This window comes from Amblyomma americanum, chromosome 10 (genome assembly GCF_052857255.1).
Source record: "Amblyomma americanum isolate KBUSLIRL-KWMA chromosome 10, ASM5285725v1, whole genome shotgun sequence".
Classification (NCBI taxonomy): Eukaryota; Metazoa; Arthropoda; class Arachnida; order Ixodida; family Ixodidae; genus Amblyomma; species Amblyomma americanum.
In genome coordinates, this window is record NC_135506.1 from 69,084,238 (window position 1) to 69,105,129 (window position 20,892).

General features: G+C 41.5%; 2 protein-coding genes across 2 annotated transcripts; both read right to left on the reverse strand.

Moving 5' to 3' along the window:
• Positions 1-2,451: 2,451 nt before the first annotated feature.
• Positions 2,452-7,275, reverse strand: LOC144108381 (ethylmalonyl-CoA decarboxylase-like). Its single transcript, XM_077641629.1, has 2 exons — positions 7,206-7,275; positions 2,452-2,753 (listed from the first exon to the last, which is right to left on the reverse strand). Exons 1-2 carry the CDS (start codon positions 7,273-7,275, stop codon positions 2,452-2,454), a joined length of 372 nt encoding a protein of 123 aa, XP_077497755.1.
• On the reverse strand, positions 6,717-20,642 carry LOC144106246 (ethylmalonyl-CoA decarboxylase-like). The gene is made up of 4 exons (XM_077639006.1): positions 20,414-20,642; positions 19,270-19,456; positions 13,407-13,591; positions 6,717-9,129 (listed from the first exon to the last, which is right to left on the reverse strand). The coding sequence occupies exons 1-4, from the start codon at positions 20,553-20,555 to the stop codon at positions 8,828-8,830; spliced, it is 816 nt and encodes a 271-aa protein (XP_077495132.1). The 5' UTR covers positions 20,556-20,642; the 3' UTR covers positions 6,717-8,827.
• Between the last annotated feature and the right edge of the window lie 250 nt (positions 20,643-20,892).

The window sequence follows — 20,892 nt, forward strand, 5'->3', positions numbered from 1 at the left end:
CATGTGTTTGGCAGCTAAGCTCCTCATTCGCTGTTTCAATGAAAATACCAACAACGTTTGTCCTCACTTGACATTTGTGAAAAATGCACACAAGGAACCTCTTGACATCGTTTGTTATGTTCCTAATTTCCTGCCATTACTACACAAGACCTCAGTTATATCACAGGTTTGTTAAAATATAATTGAAAGATTAAATTTGTGCATACTCTGTTCTTTTTGTATTAGCTTGATACTTTGTTGGAGCTTCTTGCAAGTGTTCATCATCGATATGCCAATAAAAGCAGCATAAAGTATTTTCTACTACCATTGTAGAATACACAACAGCAAAAATACATTGACTAGTATAATAAAAATTTCTAAAACATTGTAAGCAGCAGCCTAAGCTGCCATTTTAAAGCACAGCTACAGATACATACACATAACTGCATGTTTGAAATGAGGGATGAAACTGGGCCTCTCTAAAAAGGCACACTTGTAGTTGCAAATGCTAAAAGGTGTGACAAAAGCTGGCAAACATGGCAGTTTTCTACTCATAGCCATGTACAAATAATACATATGCAAACTTTTCAGAACAGAAAAATAGAAATAATGCACTAAAACAACACAAATATGAAGCATACTTTGAATACAAGTAAAATTGCAGAAAAGTATGTTCATCACCTTATAATGAAAATTAGTTGTAGAGATATAGGCTTGCCGGCTTAGCGTATCAATCACTGAAAGCTGTCATAGCTTTGGTTCAGCTGTACAGCCCCGCATTCTAATATAGAACCACACTCTGATCGCGCATTCCTCCGCTCTCGCCATAACCTCCCAAGCCACCACTAACCTTCTTCCCCCTCACACTTTTCCACCTGGGTGCAGGCAGTGAACCATGGCAGGTTTGTCACCAAAGCCATAACAGCTCTAGTAAAAAAGCAGCATAGGAAAGAGGAACGCATTCTCATAAGCTAAACTCTGCAATGATAAAACACATTTTAAGTAAAAGTGTCTATTTCTTGTATACAGTTCACTGGTTCATTTTCCTAATAACGACTGTGGTTAGCACTAAACCTGCTATCTTTTTGTTGATATTTATGCAGCAGCACGCACACAAAAATATGCTGCATTTCCATCTTAAAATAATAAGCAAAACAGCTGCCTCAGTAAACTGAACTAAACTTACTAGAAAGAATAGCTAACATATCTGTAATCTGCCAAATTTTCTAGGACATCTCTATGACAAATGCTAATTCTTATTTTTATGTTGTGCTGGTCCACACTAGTCTCCTCTCAACAAGAATGTAGATTAGAATCGCAACAATGGTCAACTGCTCACAAAGAGCAGAAATACGAGATTCGTGAAATATATTACGGAAATCACATATCTTTTACATGACACAGGATAAACTCCTTCTAGGTTGAAACCATATACCAGCTGTAGTGGGCCACTATAACAATACCAGTTATAGTTATAGTGCAAAAAGAAAAAGCTTGCATTTTGCTTAGTAGTCACTGGCATTATCTGTGTTTTTCACCTAGAAATAAACATGCCACAAGCACTGCCAGCTTAACAAGCCAGTAGAGCACATGCTCTTAAGACGCAGGCACCACCATTATTGCTTGAGCAACGTTTGTCAAAACGATGCGACTACTGCGATGCATTACTGCAACTCATTTCCGAGAAGTATGAAAACGTGAACATTGAACCAAAACTGCTCATTATCAAAACTCACATTGACCACCCTAGCTTTTGATTTTGCAGCCACAAACAAGCTTTATAAAGCAGTCACGACCCAAAGAGAACTCGCATCATGCTAAAAAAATTTCAATGGAAACAACGACTACAGGTCAGCAAGGCAGTTATAGTGAAGACTCTTCGTGCAGTTCGAGCTGGTTTTCCAGGTCACTATTTCTGAAACTGCTTTATAGCACTATTTTACAACTGTGGTGCTATGTCTCCACGTGTTGTCTTTGGAAATATTCTACAAGTTTTGCAACAACATCGCTGCAATCGGACAACGAACTACTAAATTTGTCCTTCCATCACCCCGCACCAATTTCTGCTTGCATACCCGCAGCTGCGAAACTCCCAAAACGTAATACAACTATCAAAAGAAAACACTACTAAAGAATCAACATCCAAAAACTAATATCAAAGGAGCAATACTTGAGAATCGAAATTTGAGAGGAAACATTACACAAGCAAACATTACAAGAAATTATTAAACAAGAAGCAACATTCTAGACAAATTAACCAAGAATTAGAACTTCGAAATCAACTTACGAAACAATACTCTCAAAAAGTACTTCATGAAGTCCCATCCGAGAAACAGTTCTCAATAAGTGCCACTGGCAGCACTCCAAATGCAAGTTTCCAAAGCTTGTGCAAGCTATATGACTTCCTTCACTCAGTCCTTGGCGATGCTGTGGGTCACTATTGACGAAAACAAGTTAAACGTGCAGCAAACATCAGTGCTTGATGTTTTCTTTCAAGGCGCTGTTGTGTGCGTCTCGGCCCCACACGCTGGCAAACAGTTCATTCTCCCTCTGCAGCGCATCCTGCAAGGGCAGGGTGCGGGCCGCCACCATGCCGAGCTTCACCGCTTGCACAATCTCGGTCGGCCACTTGACACGCTCCCTGAGCCACTCGAGCGCCTCTTCCTTGGCATCCCTCTGACCGCTGAGGACACGGGTCACGTATCCGACCCGCAGCGCCTCGTCGGAAAGCATCGGCCTTCCCGAGGTGAACAGGTCTAATGCTAATGTGGGACCTGCGACGTGAATGTTTAAAGGGACAGTGAGATCACACTGAAGTTGGCCTCTATCAATAGATTACTGTGTCCTCATGATAATAAAAGGCTACACTCCCTAAAAAACTAAACTCTTTATTTGATGACAAGACCAAAAATTAAATACAGGTTTTGCCACCACCAGCTATTTTTGCAAGCAAACTGATGCAAGGTCAAGATAGTTTTTTTTTTCATGTTGACCCCTGAGGTTGGGCTGCACTGCCATTCACTTTTACATGGTGACTGAAAAGTTGTTTTTGGCTATGATGTCATAAATATGAATCGTGTGCTTGGAAAAAAAAAAAAAGAAAATGTTGCTTTTAAATTTCCAAAGCAATAAATGCGTCGTTTGCTACCGAGCAAATGTCATCAACATGGATACAGAAGAACCAAACAATCAATTTTTACTAAGACCAAGAATTGGACGGAGTTGTCTTCAGTGTCTTCTTAAGGAGCACCATTTATTTCAAGTCCCTGGATTACCACATATGCTGCAAATGGGATGAGAAAAATATGACTACCACATTAAGCAGCTCCATCGATATTTATATAATTTTTTTTCTGAGTAACATTTGACTGCTTAGCTTTTTATGGCTCTTCTGACTTTTGTTAGGTAGCAAAAGACGTATCTATAGCTGAGAAATTTGCTTTTTTTTTTTTTGGAGTTCAAAACATTTTCGCCAGTCAATTCAAACCCAGTTTTTTATGATGTTGACAGCATCATGGACTTGATGACCACTGGCAGTAAGTGGATGATTGTGTTGTCTAGCCTTGGAGGACCGCACAAAAATTCTCCGCCAACACTGCCTCAATGTTTGACTTTAGAGCGTTAGCTACGAGAGCTTCAAGCCTTTACGTTGGTATGCTAAGCAAACGTGGAGAAGACCAAATTCAAACATCCGTTGATGTTTCCTTTCGGAACACATCGGTTCTAAGACACAAGCAGCACCATCTGCCTCATGGATTTTGCACTACTATTGCGATCTAATGCCGCCTTCACTATATCTGGTATATTTCCTCATTATATCAGCTAATAAATTTTATAAACGTATGCATCACAGCACGACGAATCGTTTGACACCATCCGGAAACTCCAGCGAGAAACGGTTCGGCCATAATGGCCGTCTGAACGTCCTCGGAATGCACGGTTTGGGGACGGAAAGGTCGTCATGCAAATCCCACACATATATTGGGCTTCATCTCAATTAGTAATTTTTATCCTCTGGAACATGCAAAGTCATTTGACACTACTTCGAACATTCTGCGTCAAACGGGGTCCCCAAATCTTATGCAAATGGTGGTTCGATGGCTGCCATACTGGCACATATATAACAGATCAAAAGCACAGGTATCAATTGAGCTGCTAAGCGCCCATTGTTGCTATGTGATGTAGTGTGGTCCCGTGGTAACTGTTTTGGTAAATTTGACCTTCATTGCAGATTGACGCGTCCTTGACAAACGTAAGTAGTAAGAGCTAACGCTCTTAAAAAGTATTGATGTCACCGTAGTTTGCTTACAGTGAAAATGGCTGAGGGTGGTGACACCTGCACATCAATTTTCAGCCTTTTATGTTATGAAAGCTTATCTTTCGAGCTTAAAAAATTGAAAATGGATTCCTCAACTTTCCTCCATTTGTACCCCAATGAGAGACAGGTGGCAGCCCATCCTGATGCTGCTAACATGATGTGTTTTCCTCTAGAAAATCGGAGAAAACGGCCACAATATTTTTCAACAGGTGGCGCCACTATGCTGCCTGCCATGAGACTCAGTTTACCACCCTTCCTGCATACAGTGACCTCACCATTTGAAAAGAAAGAAAAACGGCCCTGAGAGCTATGGTGTTTGGTTTGCGTTTCTAAAGTTACTGCGCACGATGGCTTCATGGCTTCACGCAGGCTGAGTGGCAGGAATGGAAAGCGAGTGATGCTTTGCATTGTTGTATCTCAACAGCAGTCGCTGCATTGCTTTTCTACTGCAATGCTACTTCCCAGTGAAAAGAGTAATCTGTGAAAGCACTGAGTGTGGTATAACAACGATCATACAGGTTAGGCACAATAGTTGCAAAAAAGCTCCAAAAAGGGTAGTGCAAAAAAAAAATTCCTCTGCAGCAGGCTAGAAAGGTTACAATACGAGAGTCCCTAATGCAAGTTAAGAGCACTGCTCTCAATGCATAACTTATTCTAAACAGTTACACACTGGACATCTTCAGCTTATCAAGACAACGAAGATTACATCAGCAGCCTGCCCAAGTGACATGGCTAGTGTCCTCTACCATGCTGATATTTCCCTGCCTTTAAAAAAAAATAATTTAAGCTTAACACGTAATCATTTTGTCAGGCAGTGGCGTATAACCTGTTGTAACAGACAAAATATCTCAACCTTTGAGTGCACTCACTGCTGACTAAAATCTCTGCACAGAACTTTGTGGACAAAAAATCCGTCCAAAATTCATGGTTAAAAAAAAAAAAAACTGGGAGAGGACATTTAAGCTTTGCGTTAAGGGTATGAATGTGATAGCATTAATGGGTTAATGCCTATACATGAGGAATTGGTCATTCTTGACTTTACATTCATTGATACCAGGCAGTCCTCAAACCACTCCTTACGGTGTGGTTCAGCAGTGGGCTTATGCGACCTAGATTGCTCTTTCCGAGCAACCTCTCGCAACCAATGATTAATTTAACTGCCACAGTGGTCAGTTTGCTTACAATTCGGTGGTCAGGTTGTGATGACACCACAAGGTCACATGACCTAGGTGGTGCACGTAGATGGCCTTAGCAGCCAGTCTGGCTTCGAGGGTTGAAACGGTCGCCAACGCCTACGCCGGACAATTTTTTATGACATGTGGGTACTAACGCTCTTCGTTACAAAAAATCTATCAATGCAGCCGTTCTAGACAGAGCTGCATAGACACAGACATTTTTAACCTATCTATTAATCAATCATTAACTGTAGAATGTCAATAAATTATCAGTAGCTCAAAAACATGAACATCTTAAGCTAACAAGTTGCAGTGCGGGACAAGGCAAAGAGTGCTACTATAAAAATTATGAAACTACTGTGAAAATTCCTCATTTTCCTCATTCCATGCCAGGATGCAAAAACACCGAAGGAGCACAAGGTCAATCTAGGCACATGTGGCCAAAACCGCAGCAGCTGTGGCCATGGCATAGGCTGCTGGAATTTCGTGAATTATTTTTACTTTTCAGCATAAAAACTTCCTTGATGAGAGAATATTTCTGAAAACTGCGCTTCTTTCAAGGCCCCTGGATTAGGCTTTTTACAAACAACTGAGATTTCTCACACAATCTCACCAACATTTTTCAGTGTTTAGCTTTTATTACATGCAAACCTGATTAATTAAAAGTATCCCTTCTTGCAATAAGAAACGGATAAGAATGCTATAACTACTACATTCTCATGTAATCAATATGTCCTTCTTCGTTTGTTTTGCGAAAGTGACAGGCAGCCCAAGCCTTCTAATCCCTTCCCATTCTCTGCTTTCTTGCCTCGGCCCTCAAGCTACACCTAATAGTAGCCGGTCACCACATCGCACGGCTTCTCTTCTTCGCTACCAAATATTACTTCTTCTTATTCCATACCATTACCAGAAGAATACAGAGGCTATTATTCATAATTTAAAAACTAGGTTCTATGGTCTGACCTTGTTATAGTTGTGGAAGAGGTAATAAAATAGCTGGCAATGAGCTGGACTGACCACAAATGCCAAAAAAGTCACACGACTGAAGAGCGGAAGTGAAGTATACAAAACCAGCCGAAAGAAGTCAAGTGTACACAGAAAAGAACCTTGTCAGCCTAAAGCCTTTGTGTGCCAAAACTATTTACCCAGCCACATGGGGGTGACCAAACACCTTTGGACATGTCTAAGCATAAAGTATTTTCTACTACCATTGTAGAATACACAACAGCAAAAATACATTGACTAGTATAATAAAAATTTCTAAAACATTGTAAGCAGCAGCCTAAGCTGCCATTTTAAAGCACAGCTACAGATACATACACATAACTGCATGTTTGAAATGAGGGATGAAACTGGGCCTCTCTAAAAAGGCACACTTGTAGTTGCAAATGCTAAAAGGTGTGACAAAAGCTGGCAAACATGGCAGTTTTCTACTCATAGCCATGTACAAATAATACATATGCAAACTTTTCAGAACAGAAAAATAGAAATAATGCACTAAAACAACACAAATATGAAGCATACTTTGAATACAAGTAAAATTGCAGAAAAGTATGTTCATCACCTTATAATGAAAATTAGTTGTAGAGATATAGGCTTGCCGGCTTAGCGTATCAATCACTGAAAGCTGTCATAGCTTTGGTTCAGCTGTACAGCCCCGCATTCTAATATAGAACCACACTCTGATCGCGCATTCCTCCGCTCTCGCCATAACCTCCCAAGCCACCACTAACCTTCTTCCCCCTCACACTTTTCCACCTGGGTGCAGGCAGTGAACCATGGCAGGTTTGTCACCAAAGCCATAACAGCTCTAGTAAAAAAGCAGCATAGGAAAGAGGAACGCATTCTCATAAGCTAAACTCTGCAATGATAAAACACATTTTAAGTAAAAGTGTCTATTTCTTGTATACAGTTCACTGGTTCATTTTCCTAATAACGACTGTGGTTAGCACTAAACCTGCTATCTTTTTGTTGATATTTATGCAGCAGCACGCACACAAAAATATGCTGCATTTCCATCTTAAAATAATAAGCAAAACAGCTGCCTCAGTAAACTGAACTAAACTTACTAGAAAGAATAGCTAACATATCTGTAATCTGCCAAATTTTCTAGGACATCTCTATGACAAATGCTAATTCTTATTTTTATGTTGTGCTGGTCCACACTAGTCTCCTCTCAACAAGAATGTAGATTAGAATCGCAACAATGGTCAACTGCTCACAAAGAGCAGAAATACGAGATTCGTGAAATATATTACGGAAATCACATATCTTTTACATGACACAGGATAAACTCCTTCTAGGTTGAAACCATATACCAGCTGTAGTGGGCCACTATAACAATACCAGTTATAGTTATAGTGCAAAAAGAAAAAGCTTGCATTTTGCTTAGTAGTCACTGGCATTATCTGTGTTTTTCACCTAGAAATAAACATGCCACAAGCACTGCCAGCTTAACAAGCCAGTAGAGCACATGCTCTTAAGACGCAGGCACCACCATTATTGCTTGAGCAACGTTTGTCAAAACGATGCGACTACTGCGATGCATTACTGCAACTCATTTCCGAGAAGTATGAAAACGTGAACATTGAACCAAAACTGCTCATTATCAAAACTCACATTGACCACCCTAGCTTTTGATTTTGCAGCCACAAACAAGCTTTATAAAGCAGTCACGACCCAAAGAGAACTCGCATCATGCTAAAAAAATTTCAATGGAAACAACGACTACAGGTCAGCAAGGCAGTTATAGTGAAGACTCTTCGTGCAGTTCGAGCTGGTTTTCCAGGTCACTATTTCTGAAACTGCTTTATAGCACTATTTTACAACTGTGGTGCTATGTCTCCACGTGTTGTCTTTGGAAATATTCTACAAGTTTTGCAACAACATCGCTGCAATCGGACAACGAACTACTAAATTTGTCCTTCCATCACCCCGCACCAATTTCTGCTTGCATACCCGCAGCTGCGAAACTCCCAAAACGTAATACAACTATCAAAAGAAAACACTACTAAAGAATCAACATCCAAAAACTAATATCAAAGGAGCAATACTTGAGAATCGAAATTTGAGAGGAAACATTACACAAGCAAACATTACAAGAAATTATTAAACAAGAAGCAACATTCTAGACAAATTAACCAAGAATTAGAACTTCGAAATCAACTTACGAAACAATACTCTCAAAAAGTACTTCATGAAGTCCCATCCGAGAAACAGTTCTCAATAAGTGCCACTGGCAGCACTCCAAATGCAAGTTTCCAAAGCTTGTGCAAGCTATATGACTTCCTTCACTCAGTCCTTGGCGATGCTGTGGGTCACTATTGACGAAAACAAGTTAAACGTGCAGCAAACATCAGTGCTTGATGTTTTCTTTCAAGGCGCTGTTGTGTGCGTCTCGGCCCCACACGCTGGCAAACAGTTCATTCTCCCTCTGCAGCGCATCCTGCAAGGGCAGGGTGCGGGCCGCCACCATGCCGAGCTTCACCGCTTGCACAATCTCGGTCGGCCACTTGACACGCTCCCTGAGCCACTCGAGCGCCTCTTCCTTGGCATCCCTCTGACCGCTGAGGACACGGGTCACGTATCCGACCCGCAGCGCCTCGTCGGAAAGCATCGGCCTTCCCGAGGTGAACAGGTCTAATGCTAATGTGGGACCTGCGACGTGAATGTTTAAAGGGACAGTGAGATCACACTGAAGTTGGCCTCTATCAATAGATTACTGTGTCCTCATGATAATAAAAGGCTACACTCCCTAAAAAACTAAACTCTTTATTTGATGACAAGACCAAAAATTAAATACAGGTTTTGCCACCACCAGCTATTTTTGCAAGCAAACTGATGCAAGGTCAAGATAGTTTTTTTTTTCATGTTGACCCCTGAGGTTGGGCTGCACTGCCATTCACTTTTACATGGTGACTGAAAAGTTGTTTTTGGCTATGATGTCATAAATATGAATCGTGTGCTTGGAAAAAAAAAAAAAGAAAATGTTGCTTTTAAATTTCCAAAGCAATAAATGCGTCGTTTGCTACCGAGCAAATGTCATCAACATGGATACAGAAGAACCAAACAATCAATTTTTACTAAGACCAAGAATTGGACGGAGTTGTCTTCAGTGTCTTCTTAAGGAGCACCATTTATTTCAAGTCCCTGGATTACCACATATGCTGCAAATGGGATGAGAAAAATATGACTACCACATTAAGCAGCTCCATCGATATTTATATAATTTTTTTTCTGAGTAACATTTGACTGCTTAGCTTTTTATGGCTCTTCTGACTTTTGTTAGGTAGCAAAAGACGTATCTATAGCTGAGAAATTTGCTTTTTTTTTTTTTGGAGTTCAAAACATTTTCGCCAGTCAATTCAAACCCAGTTTTTTATGATGTTGACAGCATCATGGACTTGATGACCACTGGCAGTAAGTGGATGATTGTGTTGTCTAGCCTTGGAGGACCGCACAAAAATTCTCCGCCAACACTGCCTCAATGTTTGACTTTAGAGCGTTAGCTACGAGAGCTTCAAGCCTTTACGTTGGTATGCTAAGCAAACGTGGAGAAGACCAAATTCAAACATCCGTTGATGTTTCCTTTCGGAACACATCGGTTCTAAGACACAAGCAGCACCATCTGCCTCATGGATTTTGCACTACTATTGCGATCTAATGCCGCCTTCACTATATCTGGTATATTTCCTCATTATATCAGCTAATAAATTTTATAAACGTATGCATCACAGCACGACGAATCGTTTGACACCATCCGGAAACTCCAGCGAGAAACGGTTCGGCCATAATGGCCGTCTGAACGTCCTCGGAATGCACGGTTTGGGGACGGAAAGGTCGTCATGCAAATCCCACACATATATTGGGCTTCATCTCAATTAGTAATTTTTATCCTCTGGAACATGCAAAGTCATTTGACACTACTTCGAACATTCTGCGTCAAACGGGGTCCCCAAATCTTATGCAAATGGTGGTTCGATGGCTGCCATACTGGCACATATATAACAGATCAAAAGCACAGGTATCAATTGAGCTGCTAAGCGCCCATTGTTGCTATGTGATGTAGTGTGGTCCCGTGGTAACTGTTTTGGTAAATTTGACCTTCATTGCAGATTGACGCGTCCTTGACAAACGTAAGTAGTAAGAGCTAACGCTCTTAAAAAGTATTGATGTCACCGTAGTTTGCTTACAGTGAAAATGGCTGAGGGTGGTGACACCTGCACATCAATTTTCAGCCTTTTATGTTATGAAAGCTTATCTTTCGAGCTTAAAAAATTGAAAATGGATTCCTCAACTTTCCTCCATTTGTACCCCAATGAGAGACAGGTGGCAGCCCATCCTGATGCTGCTAACATGATGTGTTTTCCTCTAGAAAATCGGAGAAAACGGCCACAATATTTTTCAACAGGTGGCGCCACTATGCTGCCTGCCATGAGACTCAGTTTACCACCCTTCCTGCATACAGTGACCTCACCATTTGAAAAGAAAGAAAAACGGCCCTGAGAGCTATGGTGTTTGGTTTGCGTTTCTAAAGTTACTGCGCACGATGGCTTCATGGCTTCACGCAGGCTGAGTGGCAGGAATGGAAAGCGAGTGATGCTTTGCATTGTTGTATCTCAACAGCAGTCGCTGCATTGCTTTTCTACTGCAATGCTACTTCCCAGTGAAAAGAGTAATCTGTGAAAGCACTGAGTGTGGTATAACAACGATCATACAGGTTAGGCACAATAGTTGCAAAAAAGCTCCAAAAAGGGTAGTGCAAAAAAAAAATTCCTCTGCAGCAGGCTAGAAAGGTTACAATACGAGAGTCCCTAATGCAAGTTAAGAGCACTGCTCTCAATGCATAACTTATTCTAAACAGTTACACACTGGACATCTTCAGCTTATCAAGACAACGAAGATTACATCAGCAGCCTGCCCAAGTGACATGGCTAGTGTCCTCTACCATGCTGATATTTCCCTGCCTTTAAAAAAAAATAATTTAAGCTTAACACGTAATCATTTTGTCAGGCAGTGGCGTATAACCTGTTGTAACAGACAAAATATCTCAACCTTTGAGTGCACTCACTGCTGACTAAAATCTCTGCACAGAACTTTGTGGACAAAAAATCCGTCCAAAATTCATGGTTAAAAAAAAAAAAAACTGGGAGAGGACATTTAAGCTTTGCGTTAAGGGTATGAATGTGATAGCATTAATGGGTTAATGCCTATACATGAGGAATTGGTCATTCTTGACTTTACATTCATTGATACCAGGCAGTCCTCAAACCACTCCTTACGGTGTGGTTCAGCAGTGGGCTTATGCGACCTAGATTGCTCTTTCCGAGCAACCTCTCGCAACCAATGATTAATTTAACTGCCACAGTGGTCAGTTTGCTTACAATTCGGTGGTCAGGTTGTGATGACACCACAAGGTCACATGACCTAGGTGGTGCACGTAGATGGCCTTAGCAGCCAGTCTGGCTTCGAGGGTTGAAACGGTCGCCAACGCCTACGCCGGACAATTTTTTATGACATGTGGGTACTAACGCTCTTCGTTACAAAAAATCTATCAATGCAGCCGTTCTAGACAGAGCTGCATAGACACAGACATTTTTAACCTATCTATTAATCAATCATTAACTGTAGAATGTCAATAAATTATCAGTAGCTCAAAAACATGAACATCTTAAGCTAACAAGTTGCAGTGCGGGACAAGGCAAAGAGTGCTACTATAAAAATTATGAAACTACTGTGAAAATTCCTCATTTTCCTCATTCCATGCCAGGATGCAAAAACACCGAAGGAGCACAAGGTCAATCTAGGCACATGTGGCCAAAACCGCAGCAGCTGTGGCCATGGCATAGGCTGCTGGAATTTCGTGAATTATTTTTACTTTTCAGCATAAAAACTTCCTTGATGAGAGAATATTTCTGAAAACTGCGCTTCTTTCAAGGCCCCTGGATTAGGCTTTTTACAAACAACTGAGATTTCTCACACAATCTCACCAACATTTTTCAGTGTTTAGCTTTTATTACATGCAAACCTGATTAATTAAAAGTATCCCTTCTTGCAATAAGAAACGGATAAGAATGCTATAACTACTACATTCTCATGTAATCAATATGTCCTTCTTCGTTTGTTTTGCGAAAGTGACAGGCAGCCCAAGCCTTCTAATCCCTTCCCATTCTCTGCTTTCTTGCCTCGGCCCTCAAGCTACACCTAATAGTAGCCGGTCACCACATCGCACGGCTTCTCTTCTTCGCTACCAAATATTACTTCTTCTTATTCCATACCATTACCAGAAGAATACAGAGGCTATTATTCATAATTTAAAAACTAGGTTCTATGGTCTGACCTTGTTATAGTTGTGGAAGAGGTAATAAAATAGCTGGCAATGAGCTGGACTGACCACAAATGCCAAAAAAGTCACACGACTGAAGAGCGGAAGTGAAGTATACAAAACCAGCCGAAAGAAGTCAAGTGTACACAGAAAAGAACCTTGTCAGCCTAAAGCCTTTGTGTGCCAAAACTATTTACCCAGCCACATGGGGGTGACCAAACACCTTTGGACATGTCTAAGAGTAGTATGTGCAAAATATGTAAGGCACGTTCCTAATATAGAGATTGAAATGCTCTATTCCACTTACTTTTACAGAATATGATAGAATAAGCTGCAAGCTCTGCGTTGTCTAGAAAAAAAATTTATTGAAAGCTTTTTTTTTATTTCTCTCTTTTCAAATATTTCTCAAATAGCTAATTTAACTTTACTGGCCTGTCTATGTCTGATGTTTCGCTGGTGCGAAGAGCCTGCTAGAAATGCCATTTTGTACACGTTAAAATAAGGCTGCATGATGACTATAATTTGAGAAGGTTCTGAGATTCAGGCTGTATAATCAAAGAGGCCTGGTGCTAAAGACTGGCCAGAGCTGGCGAGCATTCTGTGCACTCACCGACAAGGTGCGTCAGCCGGCTCATTCCACCCCACGCTGAAGAGATTCCCAAGCGTGCATGTACAAACTGGACCTCAGCGTCGGGAGCCATGATTCGAAAGTCGGCCGCGGTTGTCAGTTCAGCACCGCCGCCAATCGCTCGGCCTTCTATGAGGACAGCGGTAATCATGGGCAGGTTGTTGAACCTAAATAGCACACAAGGGAACGTGGCAGTGCTGTGTCATCAAGGTGAAAGGTGCAAAGAGAGGAAAAGGACAGTATGCACCGTTATGCGCAAGTTAAATACAAACTACGCAGTGCAAATGTGGAGAGTTGAATAACAGCATAGTAGTCACACATGCCATGATATTTTTCAAAGCAGTACTTGCACAATACAATGAAGATGACACATTTTGCATACACACGAACTCTATAGGATATGTGACCTGCATAGTGTTAAGAACATTTCTCTGATTTTATATACATCATGGAAGGTCAAAGCGCAGCCCCTTGAATTATAGGCTTCAACACAACAAAACCGCTCATCTAACTCAATACTTAAAATGATGACTGCCAACTCCCCTAACATCAAACAATGCGTTAACATGGTGTCTGCCTACCACTGGGACACCAAGCAAAGAGTTGCCCACAGGTACTTGTGATGAGAGGAGACATGCTAGTGGCTTGTAGTGTCGGTTAATCACCCCATTCTAATGACAAAGACGCCACTTTAGATGAAAACGGAGCTTTTATCAGCTAGGAAAAAACATTAAAAATCGAATACAGGTATTTCTACCACTGGTCCTTTTTGCAGGCAGATCCTCGACACTGGGCTGCACCGTCATTCATTTCCAAAGGATGATCTTGAAGCCCTTTACTGCCTCAATGTCACGAGTTTGAATCAAGTGGCGGTAAGCAAGGCAACCAATTTTCTCCTCAGCAATAAATACACTTTTGGTGCTGGACAGACATCAAGATAGACAGAGAGAGTCACAAGATCAATTTTTACGCAGAAGAAAGATTGGATACCGTTTTCCTCAATGTACGTTTAACAGGAAAACACCAGATTGTTGAAATAAATCCATAGCCCTCCACTACAATGCGCCTTATACTTAATTTCACAAGTAGGCTGCAGCACTGTATAGGATGGTACGCATTTCATAAATGTGTTCCTCTACACCCGTATTCGCCACTGGTGGCTCCATCTTTGGGGAGGAAGGAGTAACAGTAGTCAGTTACTCTACCTTCACAGCAGGTGGTGCTTGGGGAAAAGCTAGGCTAGTCAACACAAAGCTTTGCGTGAGCCTGCTTATGTCGGCGTCACGCACCACTGACTCCATCCCCTGACCTTTCGCCGCTGCCTCTCTCTCTCTCTCTCACTCCCTAGTCACTACTACGCATGCGCCACTAGTACCACAGAGCCACAGGTGTTCCCCCCCTGCAAAATCCTACTTTAAATTTTCAGTTTTCTCTTTTCCCTTTCCCTCCCTCCTTTACCCCTTCCTTTTCAGTGGGGTTCAGGTCTCCACCGAGACATGTGAGATGGTTACTGTGCCATTTCCTTTCCCCAAAAACCAAACAAAACAAGTGAGCGACCGCGTTTATAGAGTTCATTGGCGTTGACAACTTTGCAAACTCCCTTCATTTTCACGAAAGGAAAGGCGCACAACCGGCTCCGTGGGTCAGTGGAGACCTCAATCTCGCTTTTCGCTTTGTATATCCTGGATTAGCTGGGCTAATCCATATTAATTTTTTTCTTCTTTTTTCCCAAGTGGAGGTGATCTGAGGACTTTCAAGGCTAGCTGCTTCTCTTGCTTGGGGGAACACTGCCCTTTCGACGGATGGCGCGCAGGAGACATGACAGACTAAGTGGACACCACGTTTGCGAATGGCGGTGCACCACTTCGCAGCAGGCCTCTGCAGAGGTGTCCGTGTGAACTTTCTTCTTTAAGTTAACTCGTGACTGAAGCACTCGCTGCAGTTAAATGAAAGACACTAGACAGAACTACCTATTCAATTACTATATTAACTGTTCAAAAATAGTTCTACACTGCTCAGATATTCAAGGGACTATTTGTTGTGTTCCTGCAGCCCTGATTGGACGAGAGAGCTGTGGGTTCCACACAGTTGCAAAATACTTGAGAGATGGGAGTATAGATCACAGATTGAGAGCAGGACTCTTGTCTAGTTGTTCCATTTGCAGCAATGAAAAAAACAATGCAACAGACAAGGACAAAGGAACACACAACACAGGTGCTTACTGGCAAATGAATTTGTTTATTTTAAACTACAATATCAACTCATCACCGTACTAAAAAAATCAACCACGACATGCACATAAGACAATCGGCTGTAAGGTGCAACATATTTTGTGTTTAGTATGCTTGCTCGTTTTTAGCACTGGCTAATGGATATCGCCACGTTATAAGCCGAGATTGCCACTGCTATTACAACTGGCTCATTTGTAATGCTGGCGTGCAATGTCAGAGGCTTACAAGCTGACAAACAGCTGCGTTCGCCTGGATGCCTGTTGTCATACTGCAGCTATTTCTCTCTGATGTACTGTATTAAAAATAAACTAATAGTAAGAATTGGATATATTAACATAACTGATATTAATTAGTAACAAATAATATTCAGCATTTACTATATGCAGGAGTAATCCAGCTTCTTTACAATGATCATTATATTATTGGGTAAAAAGTCATTACTAGGTAAATATCAACTCATTGGGCTAGAAAAATTAATACAATTTTTTATTACTACTCCTTTAACCTCCATGGATCAAAATCTCACTGATCTTGTGTTTGCACAGTGAAATAGCCCATTGGAACCAGCCCATAGGACCATTTAAAAAATCCTGGTTTAAAAAAAGAACTGCTTCTTTGGCATACTGAAAACAGCATGACTATAAAGCAATGAAGTGACAACAAAATCACACATGTTGATCACTTACCAAAATTACCATTCTTAACATTCTCATTCTCATACTAACAATTTTTGCCAGTGCTGACCAAGTATCTCAAATTCAGACCTTAGGAGCATTTTTTGCAGTCAATAACATGGCTTTTCTGTGAAACCATAAGAGAGAAAAAAAAAAATACATTTCAATTTTGTTGAGGATAAAAGAGTACTTGCACATGACACTCCTCTGTTTACTATGAGGACGTCAAAAATCACAGCAATAAACTTCACTTCACATTTTCTTCCAGTGACTTCATTCTCATTCCAATTGTGATGGTACACACTTGAAATAAAATGCATGAATACTAGCTTCTAGCAACATTAGTTTTGCAGGAATTGCAACAACATGCATGAGCGAACAACTAGCAATGAATGTTGTGCATACCCAAAATTAGAAATGACTGCTGTTCCAGCATATTACACGATAGCGTATATAGCTCGTTGTGTTGAAAAGCCGTCAGCGTAGTAGTAGACGGCACCACGTGTCGGAAATAGTCGGGGGCAGCGTAGAAAAAAAAATCATATCATGGTAATTTGTGGTTCTAGTGATTGACGATTGATTGGTGTGTGATAGGCGATGCAAGTTAATGAAATAATTGCAAATAATTCATTAATTGGTTAATTAAATATTGGTTAATTGGTTAATAGACTAAAAATTAGAAAAAGGGGTTCAAAGGTGTCAAAATGCTCAGAATGAAAAAGGCAATGCTTGATAATGATGGTAATTAAGAAAATTTAGTGAGTAATTGATCAATTAATTAATTGAAGCAGTTGGAAAAATAACATAAAATGCGTTCAAAGATGTTTCCAATGGGCAAGGTGTCGCGCCGAACGGGCGATGGCATTCTGTGGACTCCCTGGCTGCACTGCAATATGCTGTCGCGTTCCACTCTTAAGGCAAAGTGTCCTTCCTTTTTTATGACTTAGTCATGTGTATAGGTATAGCTGTGAATGTGCGTGTGTGTGGTAATGTTCAACAGTCTCGGAAGGGAACAGCAGTTTACAAATGGTAGTGAGGCGCTGGTGGTAAGGGAATACATTTTCTTAAGGCAGCTAGTGACTGCAGATCAGGATCACGAGAAAGAAATAACTAGAAGAATAAGAATGGGGTGGAGCGCATATGGCAGGTTCTCTCAGATCATGAATGGCAGTTAACCATCATCCCTCAAGAGAAAAGTGTACAACAGCTCCATCTTACCAGTACTCACCTACGGGACAGAAACATGGAGGCTAACGACAAGGGTTCAGCTTAAGTTAAGGACAACAGAGCGAGCCATGGAAAGGAAAATGATAAGTGTAACGTTAAGCGAACAGAAGCATGGTTGAGGGAACAAAAGCGTGTTAATGACATCCTAGTCGAAATAGAGAGCAAGAAATGGGTTTGGGCAGGCATGTAATGCGAGGGCAAGATAACCGCTGGTCCTTAAGGGTAACGAAGTGGATTCCAAGAGAAGTCAAGCGTAGCAGGGGTCGGCAGAATGTTAGGTGGGCAGATGAGATTAAGAAGTTTGCAGGCATAGGATGGGCGCAGCTGGCAAAGGACAGGGTTAATTAGAGAGACATGGGAGAGGCCTTTGCCCTGCAGTGGGCATAGTAAGGTTCATGATGATGATGATGTGAATGCACATGCATGCACTATCAATGTCAAATGAAATGCAAACAGAACAACTGTAACATGAGCATGAGAACACAAAAATATTACCTGTTGGAAAGGGGAAGCAGGCTCTGCAATTCCCCTAACAAAGTAAAACTTCATGAATATAAAGCACTTGTAAGGTCTAAATTAGAATATATGGACCTTGTTTGAAGCGTGTACCAAAAGAACTTAATAAAAAAAATTCAGAAAACACAGAATTTAGCTCTATATGTTTCATATATTCAATCTGCAGCCATTGCTCCAGCATGTCTAATTTAATGATCAAGGCAAACCTGCAGATGCTCTCGTAGTGCATATTGACCTCAAGATAAGAATTTATTTACCTCCTGTACTATGTCACTTTAAAGTGTGCAGGCACTCATCACAAACAAATCACAGTAAAATGATACACCAGCCAATTTGACGCATTGTTATTAGACTCAATGTTATCATTTGCCCTTTTCTCATTGGAACAAATTATAGGATGATGTCATAGCTAGAAGTACTTCTATAGAAATGTTTGTTAATAAAATTAAAGAGTTTGACCTTTCGTAGTTGTTATGTATTGTCCGTTGCAAAAGTTTAGTCCACCATGCCGGCTGGCGGAGAGCATGAACAGCAAAGTTTTGAAGTAGACTCTACATATGTGAAGTTTTGTTAGTTTTGTCTTGCACATGTGGGATGGTAATTTGTTCTGGCAGCAAATCTATCTTAACATTAACATGTCTGTTTTTATATTTTTTCTATACTATCCCCAATCCTGCATGAGTCTGTATTGGTACGCAGTATTTGTGAATGAATGAATGAATGAATGAATGAATGAATGAATGAATGAATGAATTACCAACGCCCATTAACACTTCCATGCAGAGGTCTTCATGCAATCGTAGTGAAAACCAAATACGCCAGTATTTAGTTTCCATTAATTAAATCTTCTCATTTTGATATTTTGGCTTCAGTTGTCATGTTTGAGTTTCATTTAATGCTGACAGTATAATATTATACATGTCCAGTATATAGACACACATGCAAAGAAAAGATAGCACACATGGCTTTCCGTTTTTAGTAAGGCATTTGATTTTTCGGGTTCAGTTGGTTCATGTCAAGGGAAGTTGAAACTGCACAAGCAGGACAAACAGAGGAGAGCAAAAAAAAAATAAGAGTAAAAACGACGTCCACCACAGGTGTTTGCGCAGTTTTAACTTCCGTTCCGTTTTACGACTTTTACGACGTCAGTGAGGCTCAGATCAGCAGATGTGACAGCTAGGAGGGAGGAGAAGGTACCTTGTTAATGTGTCCTGCATGAGAGCCGACATCTGCCGCCCTTCATCGGGGCTTGAAATTGCTTTCATAGAGACCAGGTTGGCGCCTGAACAGAAGAATGAGCCTTCGCCGCAGAGCAGCACTGCTTTGATGTGGGACCAGAGCTCCAACGCCTTGACAGCATTGGCCAGTTCCAGCATCATCTCACCTGCGATTATTCAGCACGGAAAAGAAAAAAAAAAGATTGTCGAAACATGATCGACTAGCCCTGACTGAAACGAAACATCAAGGGCTGCAAAAAGATCTCCGCCACATATGAAATTAGCGCATAAATCGTGAGGAAAGACGTCGAGGAAAACTGTCTTTCTGCTGGCTACTGTACGATTTTCCTGAGGAAGATTCCATCGGTGTTGCGTTCCCGCGTGCTTTTCTTTTTCATTAACTGCGTACAGGTGAATAGCCACCCGATTTTTGGCCGATCCCCCAGTGTGGGTATGTGCCATCTTTTGATAGGCTAACAACAACAAAGACGATTTTCCTTGGCATTCACCACACCTTGGCCAGAGTGAACTAAACCTTGGCCAATCGTCCGCGTACGTATGTGTCACCACACCTTGGCCAGAGTGAACTAAACCTTGGCCAATCGTCCGCGTACGTATGTGTCATGTTTATTGAGGTAAACAACACCTACTCGATGTAAGAAATGGCCGAAACGGTTTCCACAGCTTTTCATAGGTTCGCGCTCACAGTTTGACCGAGGAGCGCTTGAAAGCGAAATTTCCCACACAACATGTATCACGCACAGACCCTAAACAAACGGCAGACTCGTCGGCTTGCCACGGACATCAAATTCACGCGCTACGGAAGAAACGATCGAAGCGCTGGTGGACGTTAAAAATTGAACTTCGACTATACCTAAATGTTTCACGATTGTTTGACTGTAATACTCCAATAGAGGACAACAACTCGCGAAAGTGCGTTCACACCCCAGCTGAAAGAGGTACGCGAAATTCTTGAAAAGCATTTCTGACGGGCAAGTGGGCTAAACAAACGACGTAAATGCACAGCAAGCACCGCTGTTTGGATGAGCATTCGCTCATTCTCCGGCGTCCATTCAAACGAACATGATGCCGGTACAGTCGTTGTTTACGGCGCCCGCGCTTACCAGAGATGCAGTTCCGCTTCGCCGGGTCATTAATTTTCAGACACGCGATGCCAGGGACGACTTCCTCGGTGAGTTCGATCGCGCCGCTCGACTTTAGAGTTTTCAGTTTGAGGCGAAACTCTTCGCTGATGACGGGCATCATGTCCAGCCTACTACGTTTGGAACTTGCGCCACAGTATACCACCAGTTGCACAACCGCGGCGACTTCTCTACGGCTCTCTCTGTCATGTGACAGGCGAATGCATGCAGAGACGGGCGTTTTGCTCGCACAGCTGTTTTGCAGTAGCACTGCAATTTATTCTAGCACATTTTTCAAAACTGTTCGTCGTCGGCGTGCCGGTTCTCGAACGTTGCGACATCGACAGCGTCAAAAGCGGGCTTTTCTAACTTCTCGAAAGCGAGAAAAGGGAATGTAATGAAGTGCTTTTATTTAGTGGTTTCCTCGAAGCAAGCGATTCTGCCGTATTTTTTTTTTTGTT

Bases quoted from the DNA above. Each gene is read 5' to 3' on its own strand.
- LOC144108381 (XM_077641629.1), bottom strand. From the start codon at position 7,275: ATGGCTTTGGTGACAAACCTGCCATGGTTCACTGCCTGCACCCAGGTG. The intron at 2,754-7,205 runs GTTAGTGGTGGC...TTCACGTCGCAG, and splicing joins AAAGTGTGAGGGGGAAGAAG to GTCCCACATTAGCATTAGAC.
- LOC144106246 (XM_077639006.1), bottom strand. From the start codon at position 20,555: ATGATGCCCGTCATCAGCGAAGAGTTTCGCCTCAAACTGAAAACTCTA. The intron at 19,457-20,413 runs GTAAGCGCGGGC...GAATAATCGCAG, and splicing joins GAAGCGGAACTGCATCTCTG to GTGAGATGATGCTGGAACTG. The intron at 9,130-13,406 runs GTGAGTGCACAG...TTCACGTCGCAG, and splicing joins CCGGCTGACGCACCTTGTCG to GTCCCACATTAGCATTAGAC.